The sequence below is a fragment of the Zea mays genome, chromosome 9 (genome assembly GCF_902167145.1).
Source record: "Zea mays cultivar B73 chromosome 9, Zm-B73-REFERENCE-NAM-5.0, whole genome shotgun sequence".
Classification (NCBI taxonomy): Eukaryota; Viridiplantae; Streptophyta; class Magnoliopsida; order Poales; family Poaceae; genus Zea; species Zea mays.
In genome coordinates, this window is record NC_050104.1 from 159,803,135 (window position 1) to 159,829,665 (window position 26,531).

Consider the following 26,531-nt stretch of genomic DNA (forward strand, 5'->3'; position numbering starts at 1 on the left):
TGGTGACAGGGATAACGACAAGAGGGGGAAGAAGGAAAAGAAGAGGTACTGTAAGAAGAAGGGCGACGATGCCCATGTTTGCCGGGAGTGGGACTCCGACGACAGCTCCACCGACTCTTTCTCCGACGAGGACGCCGCCAACATCGCCGTCACCAAAGGCCTCCTCTTCCCCAACGTCGGCCACAAGTGCCTCATGGCAAAGGACGGCAAGAAGAAGAAGGTAAAATCTAAATCCTCCACTAAATATGCAACATTTAGTGATGAGGCTAGCTCTAGTGATGATGAGGATGATTTATTAACGTTTTTTGCCAACCTAAACATGCAACAAAAGGATAAATTAAATGAGTTAATTAGTGCCATTCATGAGAAGGATGAACTCATGGACACCCAAGAGGACTTCTAATTAAAGAAAACAAAAAGCATGTTAAGGTTAAAAATGCTTATGCTCTAGAGGTAGAAAAATGTGAAAAATTATCTAGTGAGCTAAGCACTTGCCATGATGTTATTTCCAACCTTAGAAATGAAAATGCCAAATTAATTGCTAAGGTTGAGAAATCAAATGTTTGTGATGATTCATTTGACAATCTTAGAAATGATAATGCTAGTTCAATTGCTAAGATTGAAAAATTGAATGCCTCTCTTGCTAGCCTTAGAAATGAGAATAAAAAATTAATTGCTAAGGCTAAGGAATTAAATATTTGCAATGTTTCCATTTCCAATTTTAGAGATAAGAATGCTATTTTATATACTAAGATTGTTGAATTAAATTCTTGCAAACCCTCTACATCTACCGTTGAGCATGTTACTATTTGCACTAAATGTAGAGATATTAACATTGATGCTATTCATGATCACATTGCTATGATTAAACAACAAAATGATCATATAGCAAAATTAGATGCTAAAATTGCCGAGCATGAGTTAGAAAATGAAAAATTTAAATTTGCTCGTAGTATGCTCTATAGTGGGAGACACCTTGGCATTAAGGATGGCATTGGCTTCCAACAGGGAGGAAATGTCAAACTCAATGCCCCTCCTAAAAGATTATCTAATTTTGTTAAGGGCAAGCCTCCCATGCCTCAGGATAACGAGGGTTACATTTTGTACCCTGCCGGTTATCCCGAGCACAAAATTAAGAGAATTCATTCTAGGAAGTCTCACTCTGGCCCTAATCATGCTTTTATGTATAAGAGTGAGACATCTAGTTCTAGGCAATCTACTCATGCTAAATTGCTTAAGAAGAAAACTCCTATTGCATCAAATGATCATAACATTTCATTCAAGACTTTTGATGCATCTTATGTGCTAACTAACAAATCAGGCAAAGTAGTTGCCAAATATGTTGGGGGCAAACATAAGGGGTCAAAGACTTGTGTTTGGGTACCCAAGGTGCTTGTTTCTAATGTCGAAGGACCCAAGACCGTTTGGGTACCTAAGAACAAGGCCTAAAACCGTTTTGTAGGTTTATGCATCCGGGGGCTCAAGTTGGATCATCGATAGCGGGTGCACAAACCACATGATAGGGGAGAAGAAGATGTTCTCCTCCTATGAGAAAAACCATGATCCCCAAAGAGCTATCACATTCAGGGATGGAAATCAAGGTTTGGTCAAAGGATTGGGTAAAATTGCTATATCTCCTGACCACTCTATTTCCAAAGTTTTTCTTGTAGATTCTTTAGATTATAATTTGCTTTCTGTTTCTCAATTATGCAAAATGGGCTACAACTGTCTTTTTACGGATATAGGTGTTACTGTCTTTAGAAGAAGTGATGATTCAATAGCATTTAAGGGAGTGTTAGAGGGTTAGCTATACTTGGTAGATTTTGATAGAGCTGAACTCGACACTTGCTTAATTGCTAAGACTAACATGGGTTGGCTCTGGCACCGCCGACTAGCCCATGTTGGGATGAAGAATCTTCATAAGCTTCTAAAGGGAGAGCACATTTTGGGACTAACCAATGTTCATTTTGAGAAAGACAGGGTTTGTAGCGCATGCCAAGCAGGGAAGCAAGTTGGTGTTCATCATCCACACAAGAACATCATGATGACCGACAGGCCGCTTGAGCTACTCCACATGGACCTATTCGGCCTGATCGCTTACATAAGCATCGGCGGGAGTAAGTATTGTCTTGTAATTGTGGATGATTATTCTCGCTTCACTTGGGTATTCTTTTTGCAGGATAAATCTCAAACCCAAGAGACCTTAAAGGGATTCTTGAGACGGGCTCAAAATGAGTTCGGCTTAAGGATCAAAAAGATTAGAAGCGACAACGGGACGGAGTTTAAGAACTCTCAAATAGAAGGCTTTCTTGAGGAAGAGGGCATCAAGCATGAGTTCTCCTCTCCCTACACACCACAACAAAATGGTGTAGTGGAGAGGAAGAATAGAACTCTATTGGATATGGCGAGGACCATGCTTGATGAGTACAAGACTTCGGATCGGTTTTGGGCCGAGGCGGTCAACACCGCCTGCTACGCCATCAACCGGTTGTATCTACACCGAATCCTCAAGAAGACATCATACGAACTCCTAACCGGTAAAAAGCCCAATATTTCATATTTTAGAGTCTTTGGTAGCAAATGCTTTATTCTTGTTAAAAGAGGTAGAAAATCTAAATTTGCTCCTAAGACGGTAGAAGGCTTTTTACTAGGATATGATTCAAACACAAGGGCATATAGAGTCTTTAACAAGTCCTCTGGACAAGTTGAAGTTTCTTGTGACGTTGTGTTTGATGAAACTAACGGCTCTCAAGTAGAGCAAGTTGATCTTGATGAGATAGGTGATGAAGAGGCTCCGTGCATTACGCTAAGGAACATGTCCATTGGGGATGTGTGTCCTAAGGAATCTGAAGAGCCTCCAAATGCACAAGATCAACCATCCTCCTCCACGCAAGCATCTCCACCAACTCAAGATGAGGATGAAGCTCAAAATGATGATGGAGAAGATCAAGGAGTTGAGCCACCTCAAGAGGAGAGTATTGATCAAGTGGGAGATGCAAATGATCAAGACAAGGAGGATGAAGAACTAAGACCGCCACACCCAAGAGTCCACCAAGCAATCCAACGAGATCACCCCGTCGACACCATCCTCGGCGACATCCATAAGGGGGTAACCACTAGATCTCGTGTTGCACATTTTTGTGAGCATTACTCTTTTGTTTCCTCTATTGAGCCACACAAGGTAGAGGAAGCACTACAAGATTCGGATTGGGTGGTGGCAATGCAAGAGGAGCTCAACAACTTCACTAGGAACGAGGTATGGCATTTGGTTCCACGTCCTAATCAAAATGTTGTAGGAACCAAGTGGGTGTTCCACAACAAGCAAGATGAGCATGGTGTGGTGACAAGGAACAAAGCCCTACTTGTGGCCAAGGGGTATTCGCAAGTCGAAGGTTTGGATTTCGGTGAAACCTATGCACCCGTAGCTAGGCTTGAGTCAATTCACATATTACTTGCCTATGCTACTTACCATGGCTTTAAGCTTTACCAAATGGACGTGAAAAGTGTCTTCCTCAATGGACCAATCAAGGAAGATGTCTATGTTGAGCAACCTCCCGGCTTTGAAGATAGCGAGTATCCTAACCATGTTTATAAACTTTCTAAGGCGCTTTATGGGCTCAAGCAAGCCCCAAGAGCATGGTATGAATGCCTTAGAGATTTCCTTATCGCTAATGGATTCAAAGTCGGAAAGGCCGATCCTACACTCTTTACCAAAACACTTGAAAATGATTTTGTTTGTATGCCAAATTTATGTTGATGATATTATATTTGGGTCTACTAATGAATCTACTTGTGAAGAATTTAGTAGGATCATGACACAAAAAATCGAGATGTCAATGATGGGGGAGTTGAAGTATTTCTTAGGATTTCAAGTGAAGCAACTCCAAGAGGGCACCTTCATTAGCCAAACGAAGTATACTCAAGACATTCCAAGCAAGTTTGGGATGAAGGATGCCAAGACCATCAAGACACCCATGGGAACCAATGGGCATCTCGACCTCGACACGGAAGGTAAATCCGTAGATCAAAAGGTATACTGGTCGATGATAGGCTCTTTACTCTATTTATGTGCATCTCGACCAGATATTATGCTTTCCGTATGCATGTGTGCAAGATTCCAAGCCGACCCTAAGGAAGCTCACCTTATGGCCGTAAAACGAATCTTGAGATATTTAGTTTATACTCCTAAGTTTGGGCTTTGGTATCCTAGGGGATCCACATTTGATTTAATTGGTTATTCGGATGCCGATTGGGCGGGGTGTAAAATAAATAGAAAGAGCACATCGGGGACTTGCCAGTTCTTGGGAAGATCCTTGGTGTCTTGGGCTTCAAAGAAGCAAAATTCCGTCGCTCTTTCTACCGCCGAAGCCGAGTATATTGTCGCAGGACACTGTTGCGCGCATTTGCTTTGGATGAGGCAAACCCTTAGGGACTATGGTTACAAATTAACCAAAGTTCCTCTCCTATGTGATAATGAGAGTGCAATCTGCATGACGGATAATCCAGTTGAGCATAGCCGCACTAAACACATAGCCATTCGGTATCATTTTCTAAGGGATCACCAACAAAAGGGAGATATCGATATTGCATATATTAACACTAAAGATCAATTAGCCGATATCTTTACCAAGCCACTAGATGAACAAACTTTTAACAAACTTAGGCATGAGCTAAATATTCTTGATTCTAGGAATTTCTTTTGATGTTTTGCACACATAGCTCATAAATATACCTTTGATCATGTCTCTTTTATATATGCTATGACTAATGTGTTTTCAAGTCTATTTTAAACCAAGTCGTAGGTATATTAAAAGGGAATTGGAGTCTTCGGCAAAGACAAAGGCTTCCACTCCGTAACTCATCCTTCGCCGTCGCTCCGAGCAACTCTCCATCTTTGGTATAATCTTCACTCATGTTTTATTTGCCAAAGGGGAGAAAGTAGTTTTACCAAAGGGCTTATATTTCACTCAAGTATCCGTTTTTGGCGATTCATGCCAAAGGGGGAGAAAGTATTAGCCCAAAGCAAAAGGGACCGCACCACCACCTATTTTTCAAATAATTTTCAAATTGGTATCCTATTGTGTTCAAAAAGGGGAGAAAGTAGTATTTTCAAAATTAACATCAAAACCCTCTTGAACACTAAGAGGAGAATTTCATCAAGGGGGAGTTTTGTTTAAGTCAAAGGAAAAGCATTTGAAACAGGGGGAGAAAATTTCAAATCTTGAAAATGCTTCGCAAAATCTTATTCATTTACCTTTGACTATTTTCAAAAGAACTTTGAAAAGGATTTACAAAAGAATTTGCAAAAAACAAAACATGTGGTGCAAGCATGGTCCAAAATGTCAAAAATTAAAGAAACAATCCATGCGTATCTTATAAGTATTTATATTGGCTTAATTCTAAGTAACCTTTGCACTTACACTATGCAAACAAGTTCAATTATGCACTTCAATACTTGCTTTGGTTTGTGTTGGCATCAATCACCAAAAAGGGGGAGATTGAAAGGGAATTAGGCTTACACCTATTTCCTAATTGATTTTGGTGGTTGAATTGCCCAACACAAATAATTGGACTAACTAGTTTGCTCTAGTCTATAAGTTATACAGGTGCCAAAGGTTCACACTAAGCCAATAAAAAGACCAAGAAATGGGTTCAACAAAGAGAGCAAGGGATAACCGAAGTATGCCCTGGTCTGGCGCACCGGACTGTCCGGTGCGCCATGCGACAGCTGCCTCCACCAAACGGCTAGTTTGGTGGTTGGGGCTATAAATACCCCAACCACCCCCACATTCAAGTTATCAAAGTTTTTCACCTTCCAACTACTTACAAGAGCTCTAGCATTCAATTCTAGACACACCCAAGTGATCAAATCCTCTCCCAATTCCACACAAGGCTTTAGTGATTAGAGAGAGAGATTTGTCGTGTTCATTTGAGCTCTTGCGCTTGGATTGCTTCTTCTTTCTCATTCTTTCTTGAGATCAAACTCACTTGTAATTGAGGCAAGAGACACCAATCGTGTGGTGGTCCTTGCGGGAACTTCATGTTCCAATTGATTAAGAAGAGAAGCTCACTCGGTCTAAGTGACCGTTTGAGAGAGGGAAAGGGTTGAAAGAGACCCGGTCTTTGTGACCACCTCAACGGGGAGTAGGTATGCGAGAACCGAACCTCGGTAAAACAAATCCACGTGTCACACTCTTTATTCGCTTGCGATTTGTTTTGCACCCTCTCTCTCGGACTCGATTATATTTCTAACGCTAACCCGGCTTGTAGTTGTGATTAAGTTTGTAAATTTCAGATTCGCCCTATTTACCCCCCCCCCTCTAGGCGACTTTCACGTTGTTGCTACAACTCTCGCTCTTGTGTGTGCTTCTATTTCCCCTTACTCTTGTGTTCATTTGAGATCAATTGTGTAAGGCGTGAGAAACTCCAAATTGTGGAGATTCCTCAAAATGGGATATTGTTGATATAAAGAGAACTGTGGTATTCAAGTTGATCTTTGGATCACTGGAGAGGGGTTGAGTGCAACCCTCGTCCGTTGTGATGCCACAACGTGGAGTAGGCAATTACTCTACTTGACCGAACCACGGGATAAAAATCGTTGTGTCACGTGTCTTTATCCTACTGCGATTTTCTCTCTATCTACTTCACTTACATTATTGCTCTATGTTTAATACTCACTTAGTGAAGAACAATTAATTGAAGAAGTTTACTACGCTCATTTGAACTTGGCTCTTGCTTTCACTAATCCAATATTAGTCTAAGTTTGTTTTGTTGAGCTGTTTTTTACAGGATCACCTATTCACCCCCCTCTAGGTGCTCACAATACTATAATGTGCAAACTAGGTTTTGTCTAAGTGTTGCTATCTCTACCGCAAAAGGAGTTTTGTAACCTAAGTTCCAATCCTAACAATTCTAACTAGGAATAGAGAGAAAGGAACTTATGTAATTGAATTTAAATGCGGAAGCTAAAGAGCAAAGATAGAGATGCAAACTCCCGTGGACGAACCTGTATTTTTATCGAGGTATCCGGAACTACGCAAGGTCCCGATTAATCCCTGTTGGTGCCCCTACGCAAAGGGTAGTCCACGTGAGGGCCAAGCACTATGGACGAGCAACTCCGTAGAGAGCCACGGGCCTTCTCCATGTGTAAGTGGTGCTCAACTTCCGGCCTCCTCTTGAACGCTCCCCACCGTCTTCACTATCGAGCTTTCGGTCGAAACGTCGTGGACCTCGTTCCCTCTGGTACATTGTGGCGGCCGCACCCCAAACAAGGTTGATACGGTCTCGCAAAACTCTTGCCCCACTCGGTACAATTACAACAGTTTGCGCAAGAGCCGAGGGGTTTGTGTGGGTTTTGCTAACCTCACTCATACAACTAGAAATACACCTGCAGCAAGCGCAATAGCGGTCTAACTAGTCTAAGCACTTCACAAAGCACCTATACTAATCATCGAATGATTCTATTTAGCACTTGTGTGATGGAGCACTTGGAAATGTGTTTCTATGCTTAGGATATGTTGCTTGGGATCCAACCACTTCAAATGGTTGGCTAGAGGGTATTTATAAGCCCCCACTACATTCTAGCCATTTTAAAGAAAGCAAATGTTTCTGTCTGCGGGTGCACGCTGGACCATCTGGTCTGGGTCTCCACATTAGCTAGTTGTTAGGCGACGTCGGCGCTCTAGCCTGTCTAGTGACCTGCCACGCCACTTTACTATTGGTGATTTAGTCGTTGTCGATAGTTGAATGCTTGTCCAGTGTGCCACCGGACTGTCTTATCCATTAGTTGCACGAGAGCGTGTTGTCCCAAATCCATGGGTATTGAGGGGTAATAAATCCACTACTAGTCAAATCCTTCTCAACCCACTCTAATGCCCCTCAATCCACAAGGTTTAGGTATAAAACGAACAAGGCCATAAATGGAATTTTATTATAACAAGCTAGAAAACATCTCATGTAAACCGACCAAGATTCAGTCTACGACCTACCTCCCAAGCTATATGAGATAGGGAGCCTCCAATCCATATGTTGATGATCATAGCAACTCTAGGCAATTGGTCATCAACATCCCTATAAACACCAACTCACCAAGCTTGTAAGATAATATATATATATATATATATATATATATATATATATATATATATATATATATATATATATATATATATATATATATATATATATCCTCCACTGATGTAGGAAACCTAGTACACGAACTAGTATAATATGTGTTCCTTTATGCTACCCACATGATTTCTTGTGTGTGTTTCACTCATTTGCTAATCTATATTATCAAATCCAAATCTGATAGCTACTAAGTCAGATATGATTGTAAAGCAATAGTATAGGCTTGCAAAATTATGATGCAGTTCAAAAGTGAATCTCCTTATTGCTTTCACAACTATTAAAACATATACTTGGGCATATGCAACTAGGGATGGTCAGCCATTGTACCTGATAGGCATGGATGTGAATATGAAACTTCACCCATGGTTGTAGGTATACTTATACATGTGTGAGTATGTTATTTCAAAAAAATTGAAATTTCAAATTCTAAAAAAGAATAAGTAGATTCATAAAAGATATATGATATGAATAGATAAAATCCTAGACTTACAAAAGAAATTGCATTAGTGAGGAATTCATATAAAATTATGAAAGAATTAGATTTCTCATGGGAAAAAGTTTATTGATGAGTTAGTCGCTTTGATAATATGGTTAGCTCCAATATTCTATTATCTCTTACTGCATTATCAAAATGGATTTCATACATGTGTAAGTGTGTCATTTCATTCAGTCATGCTTAAAATGCAAAGGATTATGTCTATTATAGTGTCAACGTAACCATGGGTGAGGACACATGTGGGCATGGGTGCAAAATGTTACCTCCGAGTATAGATGTGGGTATAAAGTTTTGTCAATTATAAAATTGTCACAAAAAATATTCATTTCATCTGTGTTCTACTCGACACGCTATCATTCCTAAATGCAACACAATGGTAGCAAATAACCACAATCCTACTAAACATACCTTGCATGTCCAAAACAACCAAATACTAACTTGTTGCATAGTTTATGCTAGTATGTACTATATATTGTATGAGGCACCATGCATGCTAGGACTAGCACAATAAACTAGTCACAACTTAGCCTACTTCTATGCAATCCCCTCTTAGTTAAGGATAAACATGGTATTTTAAAAAAATGAAAAGAAAAATAAGCAAGGAGCATGCAACCACAAGATACACAACACCCACCACAAGTCTAAATTTAGCATTACATCCATGGTTCCTAGCCACAACAATTCTCTACCACCTCCAAACACAACGGCCATCCCCCATCCTTCACCACTCCCGCCCATCCCTTCGCTCCACCACCTCTGAGACTCCTCCTTCACAGGCCGGCGTCGTCGGTGGTCGGAGAGATGGGGCAACAACGCACGTTGGTGTATAGCTTCGTGGCGCGAGGCACCATCGTCCTAGCGGACCATGCTGAGGTCTCCGGCAACTTTGCCTCCGTTGCTGCACAATGCCTACAGAAACTCCCCGCCAACAACAATCGCTTCAACTACAATTGTGATGGGCACACATTCAACTACCACATTTATGATGGATTCAGTAATGCACCTTGTTCTTGCTTCGCTCTCTCTCTCCCACACGCTTATAAGTCAACAAATGTGATCCTATTGCCTATGCAAGTTTTACTTGATGACACAAGTAATTAAAACCTGGCATCTTACAATCTTTTACTTGATAATGATAATGAAGAAAGCAAGTCCAAAGTTGCATTGTAGCCCCGCAGGGGGTTGTTTTTAATTATATCAACAAGCGTGGCTTTAATTGTAGTGTCAAACTTTGCCCAAGGTGTTTGAATTGATCAATGTCGTTAGCATGATAATATCCTATTATTTTTCTACGAACGAGGTTAAATGTCATGGTATGGTTGACATGTGTAGGTCGTGAGGCAAGTTTTAGATATTTTTTTTAAAAAAATGATGAAGAAGCTTACGGTTTTCATAACAATAATGTTCAGGTTCCTTTGGCGGTCTTTTGTAATAGATTCAAACGTTTACAGTATTGTGGGTAAAGATAACTCTGACACAAGTAGTTAACATTGTTTTTTTTACAATATTCTTTTATGTCAAGTTTTGTAGAACATACGAGGAATGTCACAAAGTTCATATCTCATACCGATCTAGAATGTAGTCATGCACGCAAAAAATTATATTTGAGTTTGGATCATAAGTTTATCCTTTTATATGGGCACAAGCTGTGCATGTCTTACGATGAGTGTTCCTGGCCAGCAGCTTGATCGTTGGATTAAGAAGGAACACTCACGATTTAAAGTGCTCACATGAGCACGGACGTCGCGTGAGCACGAGATACGTTCCCTTCAGTAGTAACAAGATATAGCAGCATCACTCTACCGAATAACAAATTGTAGAAGCGTTGTGCATGTTTTTCATGTGACGATGCCTTTGATCTGCAGCGTACTGCGTTGTTGCTACCGAGTCAGCTGGTCGCCAGCTTCCAGTTGGATTTATTGAGAGAGTCAAAGAAGATTTTTCCAAGAAATATAGCGGAGGTAAAGCCAAAAATGCTAGTGCCAATGGCCTCAAGCGAGAATACGGGTACTAAACCGTCTCCTACTGATACTTCTTTATATATGTCCTGGGTGACTTTTAGTACTAATTTCAAATCTTTTTTTTTTTCCTCCTAGGCCTAAACTCAAGGAGCACATGAGGTATTGTGACCAGCACCCTGAGGAGATCGACAAACTTGCAAAAGTGAAGGCTCAAGTCACAGAGGTCAAAGGAGTGATGATGCAAAACATCGAGAAGGTGGATCTGTCCTTTTTCTACAATGGTTATCAGTTACTAATCTTATGGGGATTGATGAAGCTTTAGGAATCAACTATCTTTTTTCTTTACTTTGATTTACTAAAAAAGTGATGCTCAAATGGCTCTACATTGGTCATCAGGTATTAGATCGTGGCGAAAAAATCGAGCTCCTTGTGGATAAAACGGAGGATCTCCGATCACAGGTTCCTCATATATATGATCTCATGCATGTGCAATCCATTGGTTCCATCGATCTGACTATCACCAAGCTCACCGCTTTAGTTTCCCCCGTAGGCACAAGATTTCAGGCAACAGGGAACAAAGATACGACGGAAGATGTGGTGGGAAAACATGAAGATGAAGCTCATCGTTTTCGGCATCGTGGTTGCGCTGATCCTCCTCATTGTCTTGACAGTTTGCAAGGACTTGAATTGCTGGTGATGTGGAATTATAGAGCCGAAATCTCACATGTTACGACTGATGTATTGTACCTATGCTTTTCCTTCAGTTTGATGTTGTTTTGTTCATGCAGATAAGAAGCAGACACACAGGAAAGAAAAGAAGAACGTGGAAAAGGGAAGGAAAAAAAAACATAGAAGGTGCATTATTGGTATCACACCGCACGGCCAAAATCCATCTCGTCTTTGTGATGTTGACATTGATCACATTATTGTTCTTAGTCATGTCTAGATCGTTGGGCTCAAAGCTATAACAGGGCTCTCTCATATTTTAAATAATTGTAGTGGTGGTTTGGATAAATATCCCGCCGTTTCTGTATTAGTAGAAGAGATTGACGGCAAAACGAACAAATTTCTCCTGTAATCCATCTCAATCTGCTTCCGTAACACTTTCTGACTGATGACTAGCGGAGAAATGGAATGAACAAAGATATGTACACATCAAGCACATACACGACTATATATGACATAAATATGCACTGCACACATGTATGCTTGAGCATGAGCTGATGCTACTGCTGTTGCTACGGAGTTGATCCAAAAGCTGTGAGCTAGACAAAAATTCGGCACACACTCGACTCGATCAAAAGATGCTGCTGCTACTGATCTATATATGTAGTGTAGCTTCTAGCAAGCCACCTGCTCCTTGTAGATAGGCGAGATCTCCTCGAAGACGGGCAGCCTCCTGCTGGTCTTCCGGTACGGCACCGCCACGTCCAGCAGAGCCAGCATCTGGTTCTCAACCCAGTCGTCGTCGTCGCTCTCGTCCCGGCGTCGTCGACCGCCGCCGCCGCCCTGCCACGTCTGCGCCATGATCCGGGCCAGCAGTTCCTCCACTTTCCGGACGATCTTGCCGTCCTGCTGGTCGCGCGCCTGGTACCTCCCAGCGAGCACGTCGGTGAGGACGAGCTGGGCGTCGGCGAGCCGGGCCTGCTCGATGAGGCAGAGCGCGAGGTTGCACGCCTTGTTGGCGTCCGGGTCGATCATCTGCGCCTTCCGGTACACCACCTCCGCCGCCATGAAGTTGCGCTGCTGCATGTACGCCCACGCGAGGTTGCCCTGCATGTACAGTACACATATATACTTACTGGCACTGGCAGTGGAACTCTGGAAGAGTGAAATGAACAACAAGTGCCGGGCGGGCGGCCGGCGGGGAAGCCGCGCGCGCGCGCACCAGGACGCGCGAGGTCTCTTGCTTGATGGAGACGTGGATCTTGCGGCCGTGCGAGCGGGCGCGCTTGGTGGTCTTGCCATGGAACGCCTCGCCAAGGTAGATCTTGCGGAGCTTCTGCTTGAGCAGCTCGATCTCCTCCTTGGTCCGCCCGCTGGCCTTGTAGAGGTCGAGGAGGATGTTGTCCAGCGACTCCTGCGACTGCTTCGGGCACAGGTGCCGCAGCGACCGGACGGCGCCGATGGCCTCCGCCAGGTACCCGCGCTGCTTCATCACCACCGCCATGTCCTTGAGCGCGCTGTCCACCTTGTCGCCCGTGCCGATCGCCTTCCAGAACCACGCGATCGACGCGTCCAGGTCCTTCTCCACCAGCTTAATTGTTCGAATAAATTAAGATCATGTCGATTAGTAATGGACTAGATGTTAACAGCGATTGTTTTATTTGTTTTTTCTTCTTCTTTTTGCTATGCATTGTATCTCGATGTAGGTTATGTTTAGATATTGCTAAACTTTACCCAGCAGGTAATGTAAAAGGCCCTATTATAGATCGCAAGGTATATATGTCATTTTGTGTGACAGTAAACTAATCACCAGAATAAAAATCGGATCAGTAATAATCGTGGGAACCAACTCAAATTTCTCCATATATAAGCATTGCCCATGCAAGAATGGAAAGAGATGGATGCTTTTACCTGGAAGTGTTTGGCCCTTGCGTAAGGCCCGTCGCCGGCCGGGATCTTGTGCGCGACGTGCAGCGAGGTCGGGCTCGACGGCTGAGCCATCGCCATGGCGACCAGCTGATCCATGCCTCTTAGCTTCCTACTAGCTCCTCCTCCAGGTAGACGCTGTAGCTAATGATAGACGAAGCTCTCCCGGGTCGATGATTCGCCGCGGAATACGTACGGTCAGGTCGACACCACGGCGAGGAAGGGGAGCTGTCGCTGTTGTTTATAACCAGCAGCAGAGCAGGTACTTAGCAGCGAGCGCGACGACGTGCCACACCAGATCGTGAACCTGCCCGGGCTGCGCACGAGGCCGGGAAGCCGTCCAGGTTCAGTCGTCACTTGGACCTGAAAGTGTGGTCGGGCCGGCCGGAGCCTGCGTACCTGGGCAAGTTCGTCGGGCCGTGTCCAGTAGCTATCCGGATTTGCCCCGGACCCGGCGACCCCTTCGCGTCACGCAAAAGATGCACGTGGCACTGGAGACTGGAGGGGATGGGGATCCAACGACCAATACCCATCCATCATGAATGAGCTCGAGGGCCCGATGTCGTGTGGGATCCTCAGCTTCCTCCGTGCTCACCACCCTCATGCCAGCTCGCCAAATGAATCCTGCACTATTTTATTAGTCATCACACCACACGAAAAGCTCACAGTACCGATCCTATCTAGCGGCTGGCTGGGATTATGTGGTTTAGACAAGGGGTGCAGAGAAGCTTTAACCAGAAATATATCCATATGATTATGAAGGATATCGCACGTACCGGGCTGATGAGCAACTCTACACCACAAAATTCTTATGATAAATTTGCCAGTGATAATCAAAGCATATCTCACCACCATGATGGACAACTCAGTAAAGAATGAGACAGCGCCTCCCAATCAATCGAATCATCCCAATCTCATTTTTTTTCTTTTTAAGCTATGGTTAAATTGATGTAAAAAGCTAAAACGATTTACAAACTAAAACGGAAAGAGTACTAGTAAAAGCTTGCCTAGATTTGCAGTTTCCTTTCAGGTTCAAGTCACTGTGCCAGTTACCACCGGTTATTGCTCGTTCCACCGAAACATGATCAATAAATAGTAGTTTGGGTGGGATTGTCGGGGGTTTTTTCACCAAAATTCTAAATCAAGTAGCTTGGGTGGCATTCTCAAATTATTTTCGCAAAGAATGTGATTATGCGTACGCGATTCCAGACAGGCCGTAGAATCACTACAGCACAACAGTCAACAGGTTCCAGTTCTTCTGGAGCCAAGGTACAAACAGCTGGGCTCTTAAACTATCACCAAAATACACAGTGCGGAGAAACGCGTAACTGGATGCTGATGAACTATCAAAAATGCACTCTTAAATACAGGAAAGATGTCCCAGGGAAAACTGAAGGACTAATGTCAAAATCCCACGGAATTGATGCAATGGTACAGGCACCATTGGCGATTATACTAAAATCTGGGAGGACTAGAGGAAACATACAGCAATACGGCCGTGGAAAATGCCCTTGCTCTAATAGTAGTTTTGGTTGCCCCGTCCACGGCCGCCACCCATTCGTCCACGGCCTCGAACATAGCCCCTGCCGCCAGGGCCACCTGCGCCTCTGCCACCACGGTCATATCCAGGACCTGTATAGTAGTGCCACAACTTGCTTTTTAAGGAGTTCACCTCACAACAAGAACAACCTCACAAACTTCTTTTAGACCCCGTTTGGCAACGAGAGGTTTTCGAATCTTACAACAATCTGTAGAATCAACACGTTAGATAAGAAAACATTTCATTCGAGAATTACTAAATACGTTTCTGGTTTTTATACCTTAGCAAGCAGAAACACCTGTTGCCTGGCTTCCTTCATTTTTAGCAACCGTAGTTTTTAGTTAGTTCTTTTTTTAAGCTAGGTTATACTTAGGTGGTTCTTCACCACAAAATATTCTAAGTTTTTTGAAGAGTATTTTTGTTTACATGGTTTTTTAATGAAAAAATACCTTTTAGTCAGAATCAAGCCTACCACCCAAATGGTTTCAATAAGTAATTCCAATTCATCAACAGAAACACTTCTTAAGAGAATTTAGATCTGAAAAGTTTCTACGAGATCCTTACTGAATAATCCCTCCGTCTCAGTATATAAGGCGTAACCAACGTCTCAGTATATAAGGCGTAACCAACTCTGGTTCAAAGACCAATAAATGTATTTAATTCTCTCTATATCACTGCATGATGTACGCATGCATAGAGAGGCACGCCTTATATTGTGGGACAAGAATAAAAAGTGGCTACGTCTTATATTATGGGACGGAGGGAGTACATCATTAATCTGAAGCCTGAAGGGATAACTACCAATGAGATAATGATTCAAATAGAAACACGAACTGTCAGGGCGGTACTATAGTGCCCCCAGCCATCCATAACACCAACCATGCTGCAATTCTACTTTTTAAGAACCTTCTTGTTACAGGATAGTCACCATCCAATCTAAGGTACTGCTTGGCAAATTATTTCAGTTATTACTATATTTAGAATAAAAAAAGAGTCTACTGAAGAAAAGAAACAAAACTAATAATCGTGTTCCCCTATGATATTTTGTTACTAGATATGCCCAAACAACACTTACGGTCAGAAGGGCAACTCGGTAAGATTTGTCAAGGTGGGCAAAATAACCCGAAACCGAGACCGAGACCAAATGGCCGAACTATAGACCCTAGGTTCTATGTTCGGGTGCAAGTGGCTGGCGACCGATACGCTTTGGTCGTCTTTCTCAATTAACCAGGACCTTATCATTTGATCCATGGTCTGTGTACTTGGTCTCGTCTTTATCTCTCAATCATTCTCAGATTCTCTCCCATCTCTCTCTCAACCTCACATTCACATGGGCTACCGCGGCTTGGACGAGGTGCACTCAATGCTCTGCCTGCTAACAAGGGAGGCCAGTGTGTCACCACTTCCCGGCTAGTAGGCGGGGTCACTGCTGCTTGACCAGAGAAGGCCGCCTGGGGGTCACTGCTGCTCGGCCAGTGTAGGCAAGACCAACGAAGGCCGACAGCTGCTCCAATGAGGGAGATTGGCCGCCTCAGCTGCCAGCGCCACCACGCCAGTCCTCGAGGCATGTGACTTGCTGAGACCGACCCCTTCTCCGGGGACTGGAGCAGCCCAACTCCCTTGTCTCAGCTAGATCTAGGGGTGGTAATTGGCTCTATATTTTACATTATAAAATTTAAGGATCGGTTCAAAGTAGTATTGGGCTCTATTTCTATTCATTTTTTAACTAAAGTTAACTAAGGACCCAAACGAACCATGAAGAAACATTTAAATCGTAATACATTACCACCCCTAGCTATATCTGAGCAGTCATCCTTTGTCTCTTGGTATGCTCGGTTACAACCGACAAACCGAAATAGAAGACTGAAGACCGAATCAACAGTTCTTGCTTTCTTGGGCAAAACTTCAGTTCACGATCTCTAAAAACCAAAATAGAAAAAGAACTAAAGAACGGACCCAAATTTTCAGTCATGACAGAATGCCCAGCACTGCTAACTTTGCAAAAATCTATAGAGCAAAGATTACTGAGACTGACAGTGACAGACTACATACCACCATAGCCCCAATTGCCTCGTCCTCGGCCGCCACCGCCTCTGTTCCGGTTGTAGTTCCAGCCTCCATTTTCTGATGGCAAAAATACTATCATCATACATGATTGTATAGAACCAACAAGATGAAACCAAGAAAAGCTGAATATATGAACTGAAGCAATCTGGAGGAGTGAATTGATGATATAGGGATTACAAATGTTTCAGCAATGTTGTTGAAAAATTGACTAATATGGTAAACAAGTATTCATTTTAGTACACACCATATCCTCCATATCCACCTTGGTTGTAACCATAACCGCCATAGCCACCTTGGTCGTGGCCATAGCCACCTTGGTTGTGGCCATATCCTCCCTGGTTTCCATATCCACCTTGATGTCCATATCCACCGTGGTGTTCATACCCACCATAACCTACTTGGTTGTTATCATATTCATATCCACCATAGCCTCCGCCGTACCCACCCCTAGTACCCCAGCCCCTTCCTCGGCCCCTGCTTCTGCCTCGGCCGCGTCCATATGAATCTTCAATACATTATAACAGATTAGCCCTTGATCAAAATAGTACAATTCAATTTACTGACAGATTTTCACCCGTTTGAACTTGATGTTGTCTTGGCTGGTACTGTTGATATTGCTGAGGTTGCTGATATCTTTGTGGCTTAAGATCCGAATGTAGAGGAGCTTGATACCTGCAGAAGAACAAAAATATTACTTTGAAATAGACTGAATATTGCTGCACTCTAATAGCCCGGATAGCTATCAGTTGATAAACTAAAGAAACTTTTATCATAAAAGAAGCAAAACAAACAGAATACCCAGGTGAATTCTTGTTATGCTCCTTAGGTGACAAGGAAATCGATATCATTGAAACATGACGAGTCATCTCCAATCTGCAAACATACACCATATATCAATAAAAATGCAAATGGATGATCCAGCAATATAAAAACCTAAAAAAAACAGTGTTGTGAAACTCAAGTACTCAACGGTACAAGTCCTTCCTCAATGGGCTCCCATACATCAGTAATACTGACAGAACTGATTATTGTATCTTGATGCAAACCAGGAATCCTCTTCTGCAGTTCGGTAGAGGCACGAATCACAAAAGTCTAGAAGATGGTGACTACAAGTAGGCAGTTAATGAAATTGGCAAACCAACCTTTATGATCTCAGCAATAGCCACTGCCTTGCTTATAGCCTGTCCCATAGCCTTCAACACAATTTCCTTCACCTGTTTTTCCTGATTTGAAAAGGCTAATATAAGATAGATAATATGGAAAAATTAGGTGACTAATATGGATGATATTGTACTTCGAATATTACCTACTTAAGCAGAAATTTCAAATCAGATTTGTACAGGAACAAAATGATCATGAATATTGTGTTATGGGCTGGCTTGCAATTGTCATTCCCGAATTTGAGATTGCAATCAGACTTCTCCACAAATAAAACATCAACATAGGTAACAATTCCCATTAACTACAGCAGTTGTTTAATGCCTCAAAGAAGTTAAGATGATGTCCATTGGATTATTGAGAAATACTGCAAATAAACAACAGTTCACAAGAACCAACTGAATGTTGTATCTGAGCTCTGGTTCGGTTTATCCTGTATGCATTATCGTATAAAAGGGGCTCCCTTAGGTCATGCATTAGGTCCACACTAGGTGCCATCCTTGAAGTTGAGATGATCTGAGGACAGTCAATGTCCAGCACTGCTCACAAATTGCAGCCTCATCGTCAAGTATTTTCTGAGGCAAGAGGGGGCTATGCTAAAAACTAAAGCAAAGAGGGCTGGGAAAGGTAGACACAAACATACAAGGTATGTAGATGAGCAAGTGGTTGGACATAATGTCAATATAACTAGCAATCCTATTTTGATTTGGACCACACATCCTTTTATTGAGAAAAAAAATGGCAGTGGAGTCGTGGGAGCATAATTTCTGTATTGTTGGTTTTGAAATGAATGGTTCAGCTCAAGGAATGTGTCAATCTTGGCTGCACAACATTATCAGGGGATATGCACCTTTACTGACTGATACGGGCAACAACAACTAAAATAGCAACAGCTTGATGAACAGCAGACCATCAAAAGATGTGTTAATGGTTACACTACATGCCGCACTTCAATTGCACCCAAGAAGGGCACAAGCACAACCAATACTTAACCAACACACTATGCACAAACCGCAAAATCAAGCGTACCAATCACACGCAACATCAGAATAGCTAAATCCTGAACAAACAGTCGACAAATCGTCGCTCAATGCTACGCGGTTCCAATCCCCTTAAATCCTGAAAAGGGATGACAAATCGTGACTCAATGTTACACGGTTCCATAGCTTTAGTTTGCATATATGCTCCACCTTACCTCGCAAGAAACTGATGCGATACAACACATAAGGTGAAGCAAATCGCAGAACTGTGACATACCGCACCACAAGGACGCCGCCAGCAACTAGTAGGCAACTCTATAGGACAAACCGAAGTTTCAAAAAAAAATATACAGCGACAGCTCTCTAAAATGCGTATGCTCCGATCCGAAACCCTCACTTCTCAGCACCGCGGAACGTCGGCGCTAGGCAATTATTGCCGTCTCCACATGCGGCAGTAAGATGTGGTCTGACGCAGGGAGCCCAAGCAGATCGATGTAGGAAGCACGGACGCTGGTGGACAAGTCGTCCCAGTAGCATAACGGCTACCGCAACAAGCTCAGTACCTGGACGAGGGAGGTGGCGTAGGTGACGTAGTTGCGGACGAGGCCCTGAGTGGTGATGCGGACCTCATTCTCGCCGATGGCGGCGGGCTCGGGCGGCGGCTTCTCCACCCGCTGGTACCGATCCATGGCGCTTTCCTCCGGCGACGATCCCGGCGATTAAGTGGCGGCGGCGGCGGCGGCGGCGCTGCTGTTGTTGGAGGCGAAGTGACGGAAGGGGCTCCTGTTGGTGCATGTAAAACCCTAGAAATAGTGTGACAAAGAAGAGGTTGGGAGTTAGGGTTTAACGGCATCCGCGGCGGCTGCTGCTCCGAATTCGGATAAAGTGTTGCGTGGAGATTCACACTTCTTGTTTTGATAGTCGGTGGTATGGTCCATAGTCATTGTAGTGGCTACCCTACCGTAATCTCGACACTTGATTGATGATCTGTGTCTTGGTGCTTGACCAAAAGGATCATGTTCTGGTGATGATCACTCGCTTGCTGGTTGCATCGTTTTGTCTGTACGATCTCTCAAAACCTGACGACTGAACCGGCTGTTTTTGTGGGACTGGAAAAACAGTCTGTTGATTCTCACGAATGTTTCGGTTTCCCCTCAAATTCTGTCACTCTCACTTTGGCATGTACGTAATTAATGTGTTTTAAAAATGGCGAGGAACTCCTTTTTCAGCACAGAAGCAGAATAAAAGAAGAATATCTAAATTCACTTTCCACTTCAAATAGGTTTGAGAGACCCCGACAGATCGTTGGATAATCTAAAAAGCAAAACTTCTGAAACGGTCAGGAGTGAGATGCCATAAAAAACCCAAAGAACATAGTGTCAAGCCGATTGATCTCTGTATTTGGATTCTAGTTATAAAAAAACAACGGTCACTTTGCTCGATAACTCCGTACGTGGTTGCCAATTCGTCAGACTCACTGGCCGGCCATCGGTGCCATCAAGGAGAAGGACGCCGGCACCGGACTCATCATCCGTTCCATCGTCTCGCCACGTCCAACCCCTTCCAGGTGAAGCAGGACAGGAGCGCGATCCAGGGCAGCTAGTGCACGCACGCCTGGACTGGATCGGAGGACGGAGCGAGCCAGCTGCCGCAAGTGACGAAACGGCATCGCCAGCCAACGGCAAGGCCGGCAGAAACGGGAAAACAAACCCCGCGGCGGCATCCGCGAGCGTCCGATCCGCCGGCACGGCACTCACGACACGATGGGCGACAGACAGCTACGTGTTTTGGAACTTTGGAAAACCGTCTAGATCAAAAAATAAAGATAAAAAAAAGGGACCGGATCCAACATGTTTAACATTTCATGTGAGGCTTTCAGAACAGATTAAATTAAACTAGAGAGAGAGGGAGAGTATGTTCGAGCGTCGTACGTCTGGGTCTGGCCACACGCCGTTCAGCTGGCCTGCAGGAGCGTGTTTTGTTCTCTATCATGGCCATCCACAAAACCAAAAGAGAAAGAAGATAAGGACGAACCGTTGCAGACCAAGTATGCATGTCACTAGTTCTAATAACCATCAGGATCAGAGAGTACAGCCACGAATGGCATGTTCCTTTTCTTTCCTTTTTTGCGTGCGTGTTCTCGTGCATGCCGCGCGCACTCTTCGTACGCACAATCTCGTGCTCATCAACAGAGGTACTCGTCCCCTTCCAACCTGCCCTCAACAGTGCTTTATATTTGGGGTTGAAGCGAGTATACCGTTCACCACTGCAGTACAAGGATTAACTGTAAAGGCTTTGTTCGGTTACACCAATCGAGGAGGAATTGGAGGCATTGATCCCTCCTCGATTAGTGTTTGTTTGGGTAATTTTGGATTGAAGTGGTGCAATGTGTATTGAAATGTAATATGAACTAATTTCTCTTTCAATCCCTAAAATACACTTCAATCCCTCTCTATCCAAAGAAGGCCTTAGGGGGTTTTACCATCAACCACTGTGGAAAGTATGGGACCAACTGCAATGTCTCCTCCTCCCCCCCCCCCCCCCCCCCCCCCCCCCCCCCCCCCTCTTCTTTCACGTAGGCATCAGACAACGTTTTAATAATCTTTTTTTTAGATGGTGGACATGTGTTTCGTGTGGACAGTAGGCATGTCACTGTTTGTTTCGTGGTGCTTGTTTTGTTGGGACTCATTGGAGATAGAGGGGGAATCTACTGTCCATGATACACATGCGGTTTGAGGAAATTAATACAGGTCAGGGTCAAATAAATTCGCGAGATGAAATTAAAGTGGCTGCACTTTTTGCTTTTTATCCAAGCTGTGTAAGGTAGTAGTAAAGCGCAACTAACTTGCATATGGTGTCTGTTGCTCTATTGTTTTTCTTGGGGAGGACCGAGATAGGCACACGTACGGCTAATTACTATATAGAAGTTTACTAACATCTGTGACAAAAAAAGGGGTGTAGTATAAAAGTATATTCCGTGGTATACCTAATTATATTAATTCTATATACATTGGCATTTATCTTCTTTTCTATAAAACTTAGGTAAACTTTTAAAAAAATAATTGAGGCCAGTTCTAAAAGTTGAGTTATTAATTCATAGACAAATGGAGTATCTACATCATGTTATCGATGGTCGGATCTTTTTCCTCTCGAAATGCCTGTGATCAGCACAGCAAAGTAATGATCCACACGAGACACGGGTCAGAGGTGTGGACAAGCAAATAAAGTTTTATTAGACGATGCACGGAGATAGTGATGCTTGGAGCATGGAAAACGTGTCATGGTTTTTTTGTAAAGGTTTAAAACCTACCATTTACCAAACGAGAAACAGATATATATAAATATAGCAATATATATTATTATTTCATGCCGGTGGTGCCATTCCATTCGTGATAGTTTTGGTAAAAGCAGGGAGGAGCCTTCGCTTCACTGGTAAATCTGCTGCTCCCGGTGACTCCTTTACGTTTTGTGCATGTTGCGGACCTCTTCTCTCGGCAGTTGGCGTACAAAACAAGGATTAATCGAAGTGGTAAATGTGTTTTGAATTCCTTTGGGCTTTGGGGTTTCTTTATTCCGGAAAAGCGTGCTATATATGATTCCTTTACAAAATATTTTTCTTTTTCTTTTTTTGCACGCGACAAATGTAAGGCCTTGTTTGGACTTTTGTATATTTTTTTTTTTTGAGGAATTGAGATCGATTTTACAGACCATGCTATTTTCGTTTAAAATTATTTAACATTTCACAACTTTCTAAAGTTTAGATATATCTTAAATTCAGAGGTGAGAGATATAAATCAATTTCATATATTATCTTACTATAATTTAGCTTTGCGAAGTATTTCTATTTCATTTTGACTAATAAGGATTTAATCTCTTTTAATCCGCTCCTAATCAAACAAAAACCTAATTAAAGAGTATACGGTGGAATATACGTAGTGGAAACCATATAATAGATGGAGATGAAAACTAATTCACAACTTCAATCGTCTCCAATTTTTTGTAACGGTGTAATTTCCGTAGTATGTACTTGTCGCAAATTAAAGATGCTATGGAAGCCTAATATGGCCAAATAAATGATACGGAAATTGCTCAAATAAGTTACCATACTGTACTATGGATGTTAGTGCTATTCTACGTAAAATTGGTCCAAGTTAACAAAAAAAACTTGTGGTCTATAATAATTCTAGAAATTAATTTGATCACGGAGAAGGGTTTGGCCGGTGGAATACGCGAATTAGTTATCGTACTGGAATTTCAGTCACTACCACCGGGTTAACGAGATAAAAAGAAGTGCAAAGCAGGAACTCTTATCACAATCTCTCTTGTCTGGAACCAGAACAAAAAAGAAATTTATTTCCTTCACGTTTCGACACCATGCATGTATTTTACATTGTGCACGTAATAATTAAGTACCTACAATATCACTGCACATAAAAGAAGTTGAACACAAGTTATGGTCTGTAGTGTTTTGCTACCTATAACCTCGACACCGGCTGCTCCTCGCAGCGACCACCGCCGACCACAGTTGAGGTCGTCGTCTTCCCTTTTGGCTTTATCTGCGCCGGCACGGTTGGCGCCAGCTTACGTGCCGCCTCCCGGAGCTTGACCTTCTCAACCTTTCCCAGCGCGTTCCTCGGCAGTGCACCGATGACCTCCACCTTCTTGGGGACCATGAAGCGCGCCATGCGCCTGGCGCAGAACGCGAGCACGTCGTCCTCGCTGAGCCCGTGGGCCTTGCCGTCCCTGGGCACGACGAAGGCGCACGGCGTCTCGCCCCAGCGCGGGTGCGGCATCGCGACCACCGCCGCGTCGGCCACGGCCGGGTGCCGGAACAGCACCTCCTCCACCTCCTTGCTGCAGATGTTCTCCCCGCCGCTGATGATCACGTCCTTGGACCGGTCCTTGATCTCGATGTACCCGTCCGGGTGCACGACGCCGACGTCGCCGGTGAGGAACCAGCCGCCCCTGAAGGCGCCGTCGTTCGCCTCCGGGTTGTTGAGGTAGCCCTTCATGACGCTGCTGCCCCGGAGTACGATCTCGCCGAGGCTCTTGCCGTCGCGCGGCACGCTGGCCATGGTGTCGACGTTCTTGACGTCGGCGTCGGCGAGGGACAGGACGCTGATCCCCTGTCGCGCCTTGAGGCGAGCGCGCTCCGGGAGCGGGAGGCGGTCCCACTGGTCGCGCCACTCGCACGCCAGCGCGGGCCCCGTCGCCTCCGTGAGGCCGTAGGCGTGCGTGACCTTGAATCCGATCCGCTCGACGCGCTCCAGCAGCGCGGCCGGCGGCGGCGCGCCGCCGGTGAGGACGTGGACGGGGGCCTCGAGCTGCCTGCCGTCGCCGTCGCCGTCGCCGTCGAGGAGGATGCTGAAGACGACGGGCGCGCAGCACATGTGGGTGACGCGGTGGCGCGCGATGGCGCGGTAGATGTCGGCGCGGCGCGCGTCGCGGATGCAGACGTTGACGCCGCCGCGCGCCGCCATGCCCCAGGTGAAGGTCCAGCCGTTGCAGTGGAACATGGGGAGCGTCCAGAGGTAGACGGGGTCGGTGGCCACCCCCCACTGCAGCAGCAGGCTGGTGGTGCTCAGGTACGCCCCGCGGTGGCTGTAGACGACGCCCTTGGGCGCGGACGTGGTGCCGGACGTGTAGTTGAGCGTGACGGCGTCCCACTCGTCGGCGAGCGGCGGGAGGTCGGCGTCGGGGTCGCCGTGCGCGACCAGGGCCTCGTACTCGAGCTCCCCGAGCCGGGCCCCCGTGGGCGAGTCGATGTCGTCGACGACGGCGACGAGCGGGACGGTGCCGCCGGCGGCGGCGGCGAGCAGGCGGAGCGCGTCGCCGGCGAGGCGCACGTAGTCGTAGTCGACGAAGAAGAGCTTGGCCCCGGAGTGGCGCAGGATGGTGGCGACGGCGGCGGCGTCGAGGCGCGTGTTGATGGCGTTGAGCACGGCGCCGGCCATGGGCACGGCGAAGTGCATCTCGTACATGGCCGGCACGTTGGGCGCGAGCACGGAGACGACGTCCCCCCTGCGGACGCCGAGGGACAGCAGCGCGGACGCGAGGCGGCGGCAGCGCTCGTACGTCTGGCGCCAGGTGAAGCGGACGCCGCCGTAGACGACGGACGCGCGGTCGGCGTAGACGGCATTGGCGCGCGCCAGAAACCCCACGGGGCTCAGCGGCACGTAGTTGGCCGGGCGCTTGGGGAGCTGGTCCATGGCTACACCGTGCAGCTGGTCGTGCAAGACGGAGGATGTGTGTGGTGGTGGAGTGATCGACCGCGCGCGGAGGCGAGGTGAGGTGGTGGCGCGAGTGGGCTGGTGTGCTGGCACGGCCGTGGCGGATCGGTGGTTTATATAGGCCGCTCGGGCAGTGGCAGGCAGGAGAGTTACAATATACGGTGAGACTTGGCTCACGCTTGTTTACGATCCTATGCATGCGGATGCAGAGAGTGCAGATCATATCGTGTGCATATGGATAGTGCACATCGTGTGCATGTGGAGAGGACCAAGTCGTCGTTCTTGAATATTCAGACAGACTCTGAACTCTTTCAAAAAAACACCCGTGGCAGCCCTAGGCAGTGCTAGTTGCAAAGTAAATTGAAGTGGAAATGGCGGAGATCTCACATGTTCCTTGCCTACTGCGCACGCACGGTTTTCCACGCCCGGCGCCCCTGCCTGTAGCGATCCTACTACCGCTTGTTCTTGTTCTCGCTCGATCTGTGGACCACGCACGTACGCCAGGTACTACCCGCTTCTACAGTCTCTGATTTGCAGGCTTGCCGGGTTGGGGGTTCCGGTGCGGGATGGCCCGTCGAGAGCCTGTAGCGAGTAACCCGGCCGTTGAATTAGAGCCACACGATGGGCTTCATGCTCGCTAGCAGCAGGATTCCAAAAAAAAAAACAGCAGGGGGCGGACGACAAAAGTAGAGAACGCCAACGCAGGGGGCGTCAACAACAAGCCGGTGTTGCGCTGCCAGAACTAGGGGTTCCCGAATTGGGTGAAGGTATTCCTGTGTTAGGCTTGCTGAATAAACGCTTCAAATTACTCATGTGCAAGTTATTTCAGTGAGAATTTTTGCCTGCTACAATTAGAATTACTTTCAGATATCTCAGGGTAGATCGAACCTGTTTCGTCAGACTTGGAGCATGCTAAGTTCTTACCGCTTAGAGATCGCGTGTGGTTGATGCTTCAGATTTGGCAGGCGCGCAGATCAGGTCGGCAACAAGCCTGATAATATCTGTCTCACATTCGGTTGATGTTTTGTTTCCTGTACTGAACCAGGTTTTTTCTCTGAAAAATATGACATGTACTGTTGTTTTTCAGGCTGTTGAAACGATCGAGGGCAGACTAGTAGACCTGATGTGTTTGACCTGCTCCAGTTGCTATTTGCTTACCCCAAAAAAAACAATAGTTTAGTTTCAGTTTAGTTGATTTAGGTATATCGCTGAATTTTATTTTCATTTTGGTTACAGTTCCATGATGGTTAAGTGTTGTCTTCGAACCTCGCTCCGACAAGTAAATTTCTATGTGTGTGTTTTGGACTACAGACAGTATGCACGATGAGAGCAAAATTTATATTGTTTCTGACAGAATGTCTCTACATCTAGTCATCT

The 26,531-nt window shown here is 45.1% G+C and overlaps 4 protein-coding genes across 6 annotated transcripts; 1 reads left to right on the forward strand and 3 right to left on the reverse strand.

Moving 5' to 3' along the window:
• Nucleotides 1-9,322: 9,322 nt before the first annotated feature.
• Nucleotides 9,323-11,774, forward strand: LOC103639584 (putative vesicle-associated membrane protein 726). Of its 2 annotated transcripts, XM_008662318.3 has the most exons (6): nt 9,323-9,620; nt 10,492-10,633; nt 10,723-10,843; nt 10,984-11,046; nt 11,138-11,280; nt 11,376-11,774. In XM_008662318.3, coding segments are annotated over exons 1-6 (663 nt in total). In that variant the 5' UTR covers nt 9,323-9,427; the 3' UTR covers nt 11,377-11,774. The 2 variants fall into 2 exon arrangements, with proteins under 2 accessions (XP_008660540.1, XP_008660539.1); XM_008662317.2 differs by lacking the exon at nt 11,376-11,774 and having other exon boundaries at nt 9,334-9,620; nt 11,138-11,284.
• LOC100194250 (Protein SULFUR DEFICIENCY-INDUCED 1) lies at nt 11,657-13,365 on the reverse strand. The gene is made up of 3 exons (NM_001139291.1): nt 13,165-13,365; nt 12,476-12,844; nt 11,657-12,360 (listed from the first exon to the last, which is right to left on the reverse strand). The coding sequence occupies exons 1-3, from the start codon at nt 13,276-13,278 to the stop codon at nt 11,929-11,931; spliced, it is 915 nt and encodes a 304-aa protein (NP_001132763.1). The 5' UTR covers nt 13,279-13,365; the 3' UTR covers nt 11,657-11,928.
• A 1,085-nt stretch (nt 13,366-14,450) lies between these two features.
• On the reverse strand, nt 14,451-19,874 carry LOC100194264 (uncharacterized). Of its 2 annotated transcripts, none has more exons than NM_001139303.1 (8): nt 19,488-19,785; nt 17,929-18,009; nt 17,757-17,845; nt 17,585-17,659; nt 17,361-17,458; nt 17,031-17,291; nt 16,772-16,843; nt 14,451-14,811 (listed from the first exon to the last, which is right to left on the reverse strand). In NM_001139303.1, the coding sequence occupies exons 1-8, from the start codon at nt 19,611-19,613 to the stop codon at nt 14,696-14,698; spliced, it is 918 nt and encodes a 305-aa protein (NP_001132775.1). In that variant the 5' UTR covers nt 19,614-19,785; the 3' UTR covers nt 14,451-14,695. The 2 variants fall into 2 exon arrangements, with proteins under 2 accessions (NP_001132775.1, XP_008658144.1); XM_008659922.3 differs by having other exon boundaries at nt 14,497-14,927; nt 19,488-19,874.
• A 3,357-nt stretch (nt 19,875-23,231) lies between these two features.
• On the reverse strand, nt 23,232-25,237 carry LOC103639585 (probable acyl-activating enzyme 12, peroxisomal). Its single transcript, XM_008662319.3, has one exon. The coding sequence runs from the start codon at nt 25,131-25,133 to the stop codon at nt 23,400-23,402; it is 1,734 nt and encodes a 577-aa protein (XP_008660541.1). The 5' UTR covers nt 25,134-25,237; the 3' UTR covers nt 23,232-23,399.
• Between the last annotated feature and the right edge of the window lie 1,294 nt (nt 25,238-26,531).

Coding starts and splice junctions, on each gene's coding strand:
- LOC103639584 (XM_008662317.2), top strand. CDS start 9,428: ATGGGGCAACAACGCACGTTGGTGTATAGCTTCGTGGCGCGAGGCACC. Junction 10,634..10,722: donor GGCCTCAAGCGAGAATACGG/GTACTAAACCGT, acceptor TTTTCCTCCTAG/GCCTAAACTCAAGGAGCACA. Junction 10,844..10,983: donor TGATGCAAAACATCGAGAAG/GTGGATCTGTCC, acceptor ATTGGTCATCAG/GTATTAGATCGTGGCGAAAA.
- LOC100194250 (NM_001139291.1), bottom strand. CDS start 13,278: ATGGATCAGCTGGTCGCCATGGCGATGGCTCAGCCGTCGAGCCCGACC. Junction 12,845..13,164: donor CAAGGGCCAAACACTTCCAG/GTAAAAGCATCC, acceptor CGAACAATTAAG/CTGGTGGAGAAGGACCTGGA. Junction 12,361..12,475: donor AAGAGACCTCGCGCGTCCTG/GTGCGCGCGCGC, acceptor CTGTACATGCAG/GGCAACCTCGCGTGGGCGTA.
- LOC100194264 (NM_001139303.1), bottom strand. CDS start 19,613: ATGGATCGGTACCAGCGGGTGGAGAAGCCGCCGCCCGAGCCCGCCGCC. Junction 18,010..19,487: donor ACGCCACCTCCCTCGTCCAG/GTACTGAGCTTG, acceptor TTTTCAAATCAG/GAAAAACAGGTGAAGGAAAT. Junction 17,660..17,756: donor ATTGAGGAAGGACTTGTACC/GTTGAGTACTTG, acceptor GTATGTTTGCAG/ATTGGAGATGACTCGTCATG.
- LOC103639585 (XM_008662319.3), bottom strand. CDS start 25,133: ATGGACCAGCTCCCCAAGCGCCCGGCCAACTACGTGCCGCTGAGCCCC.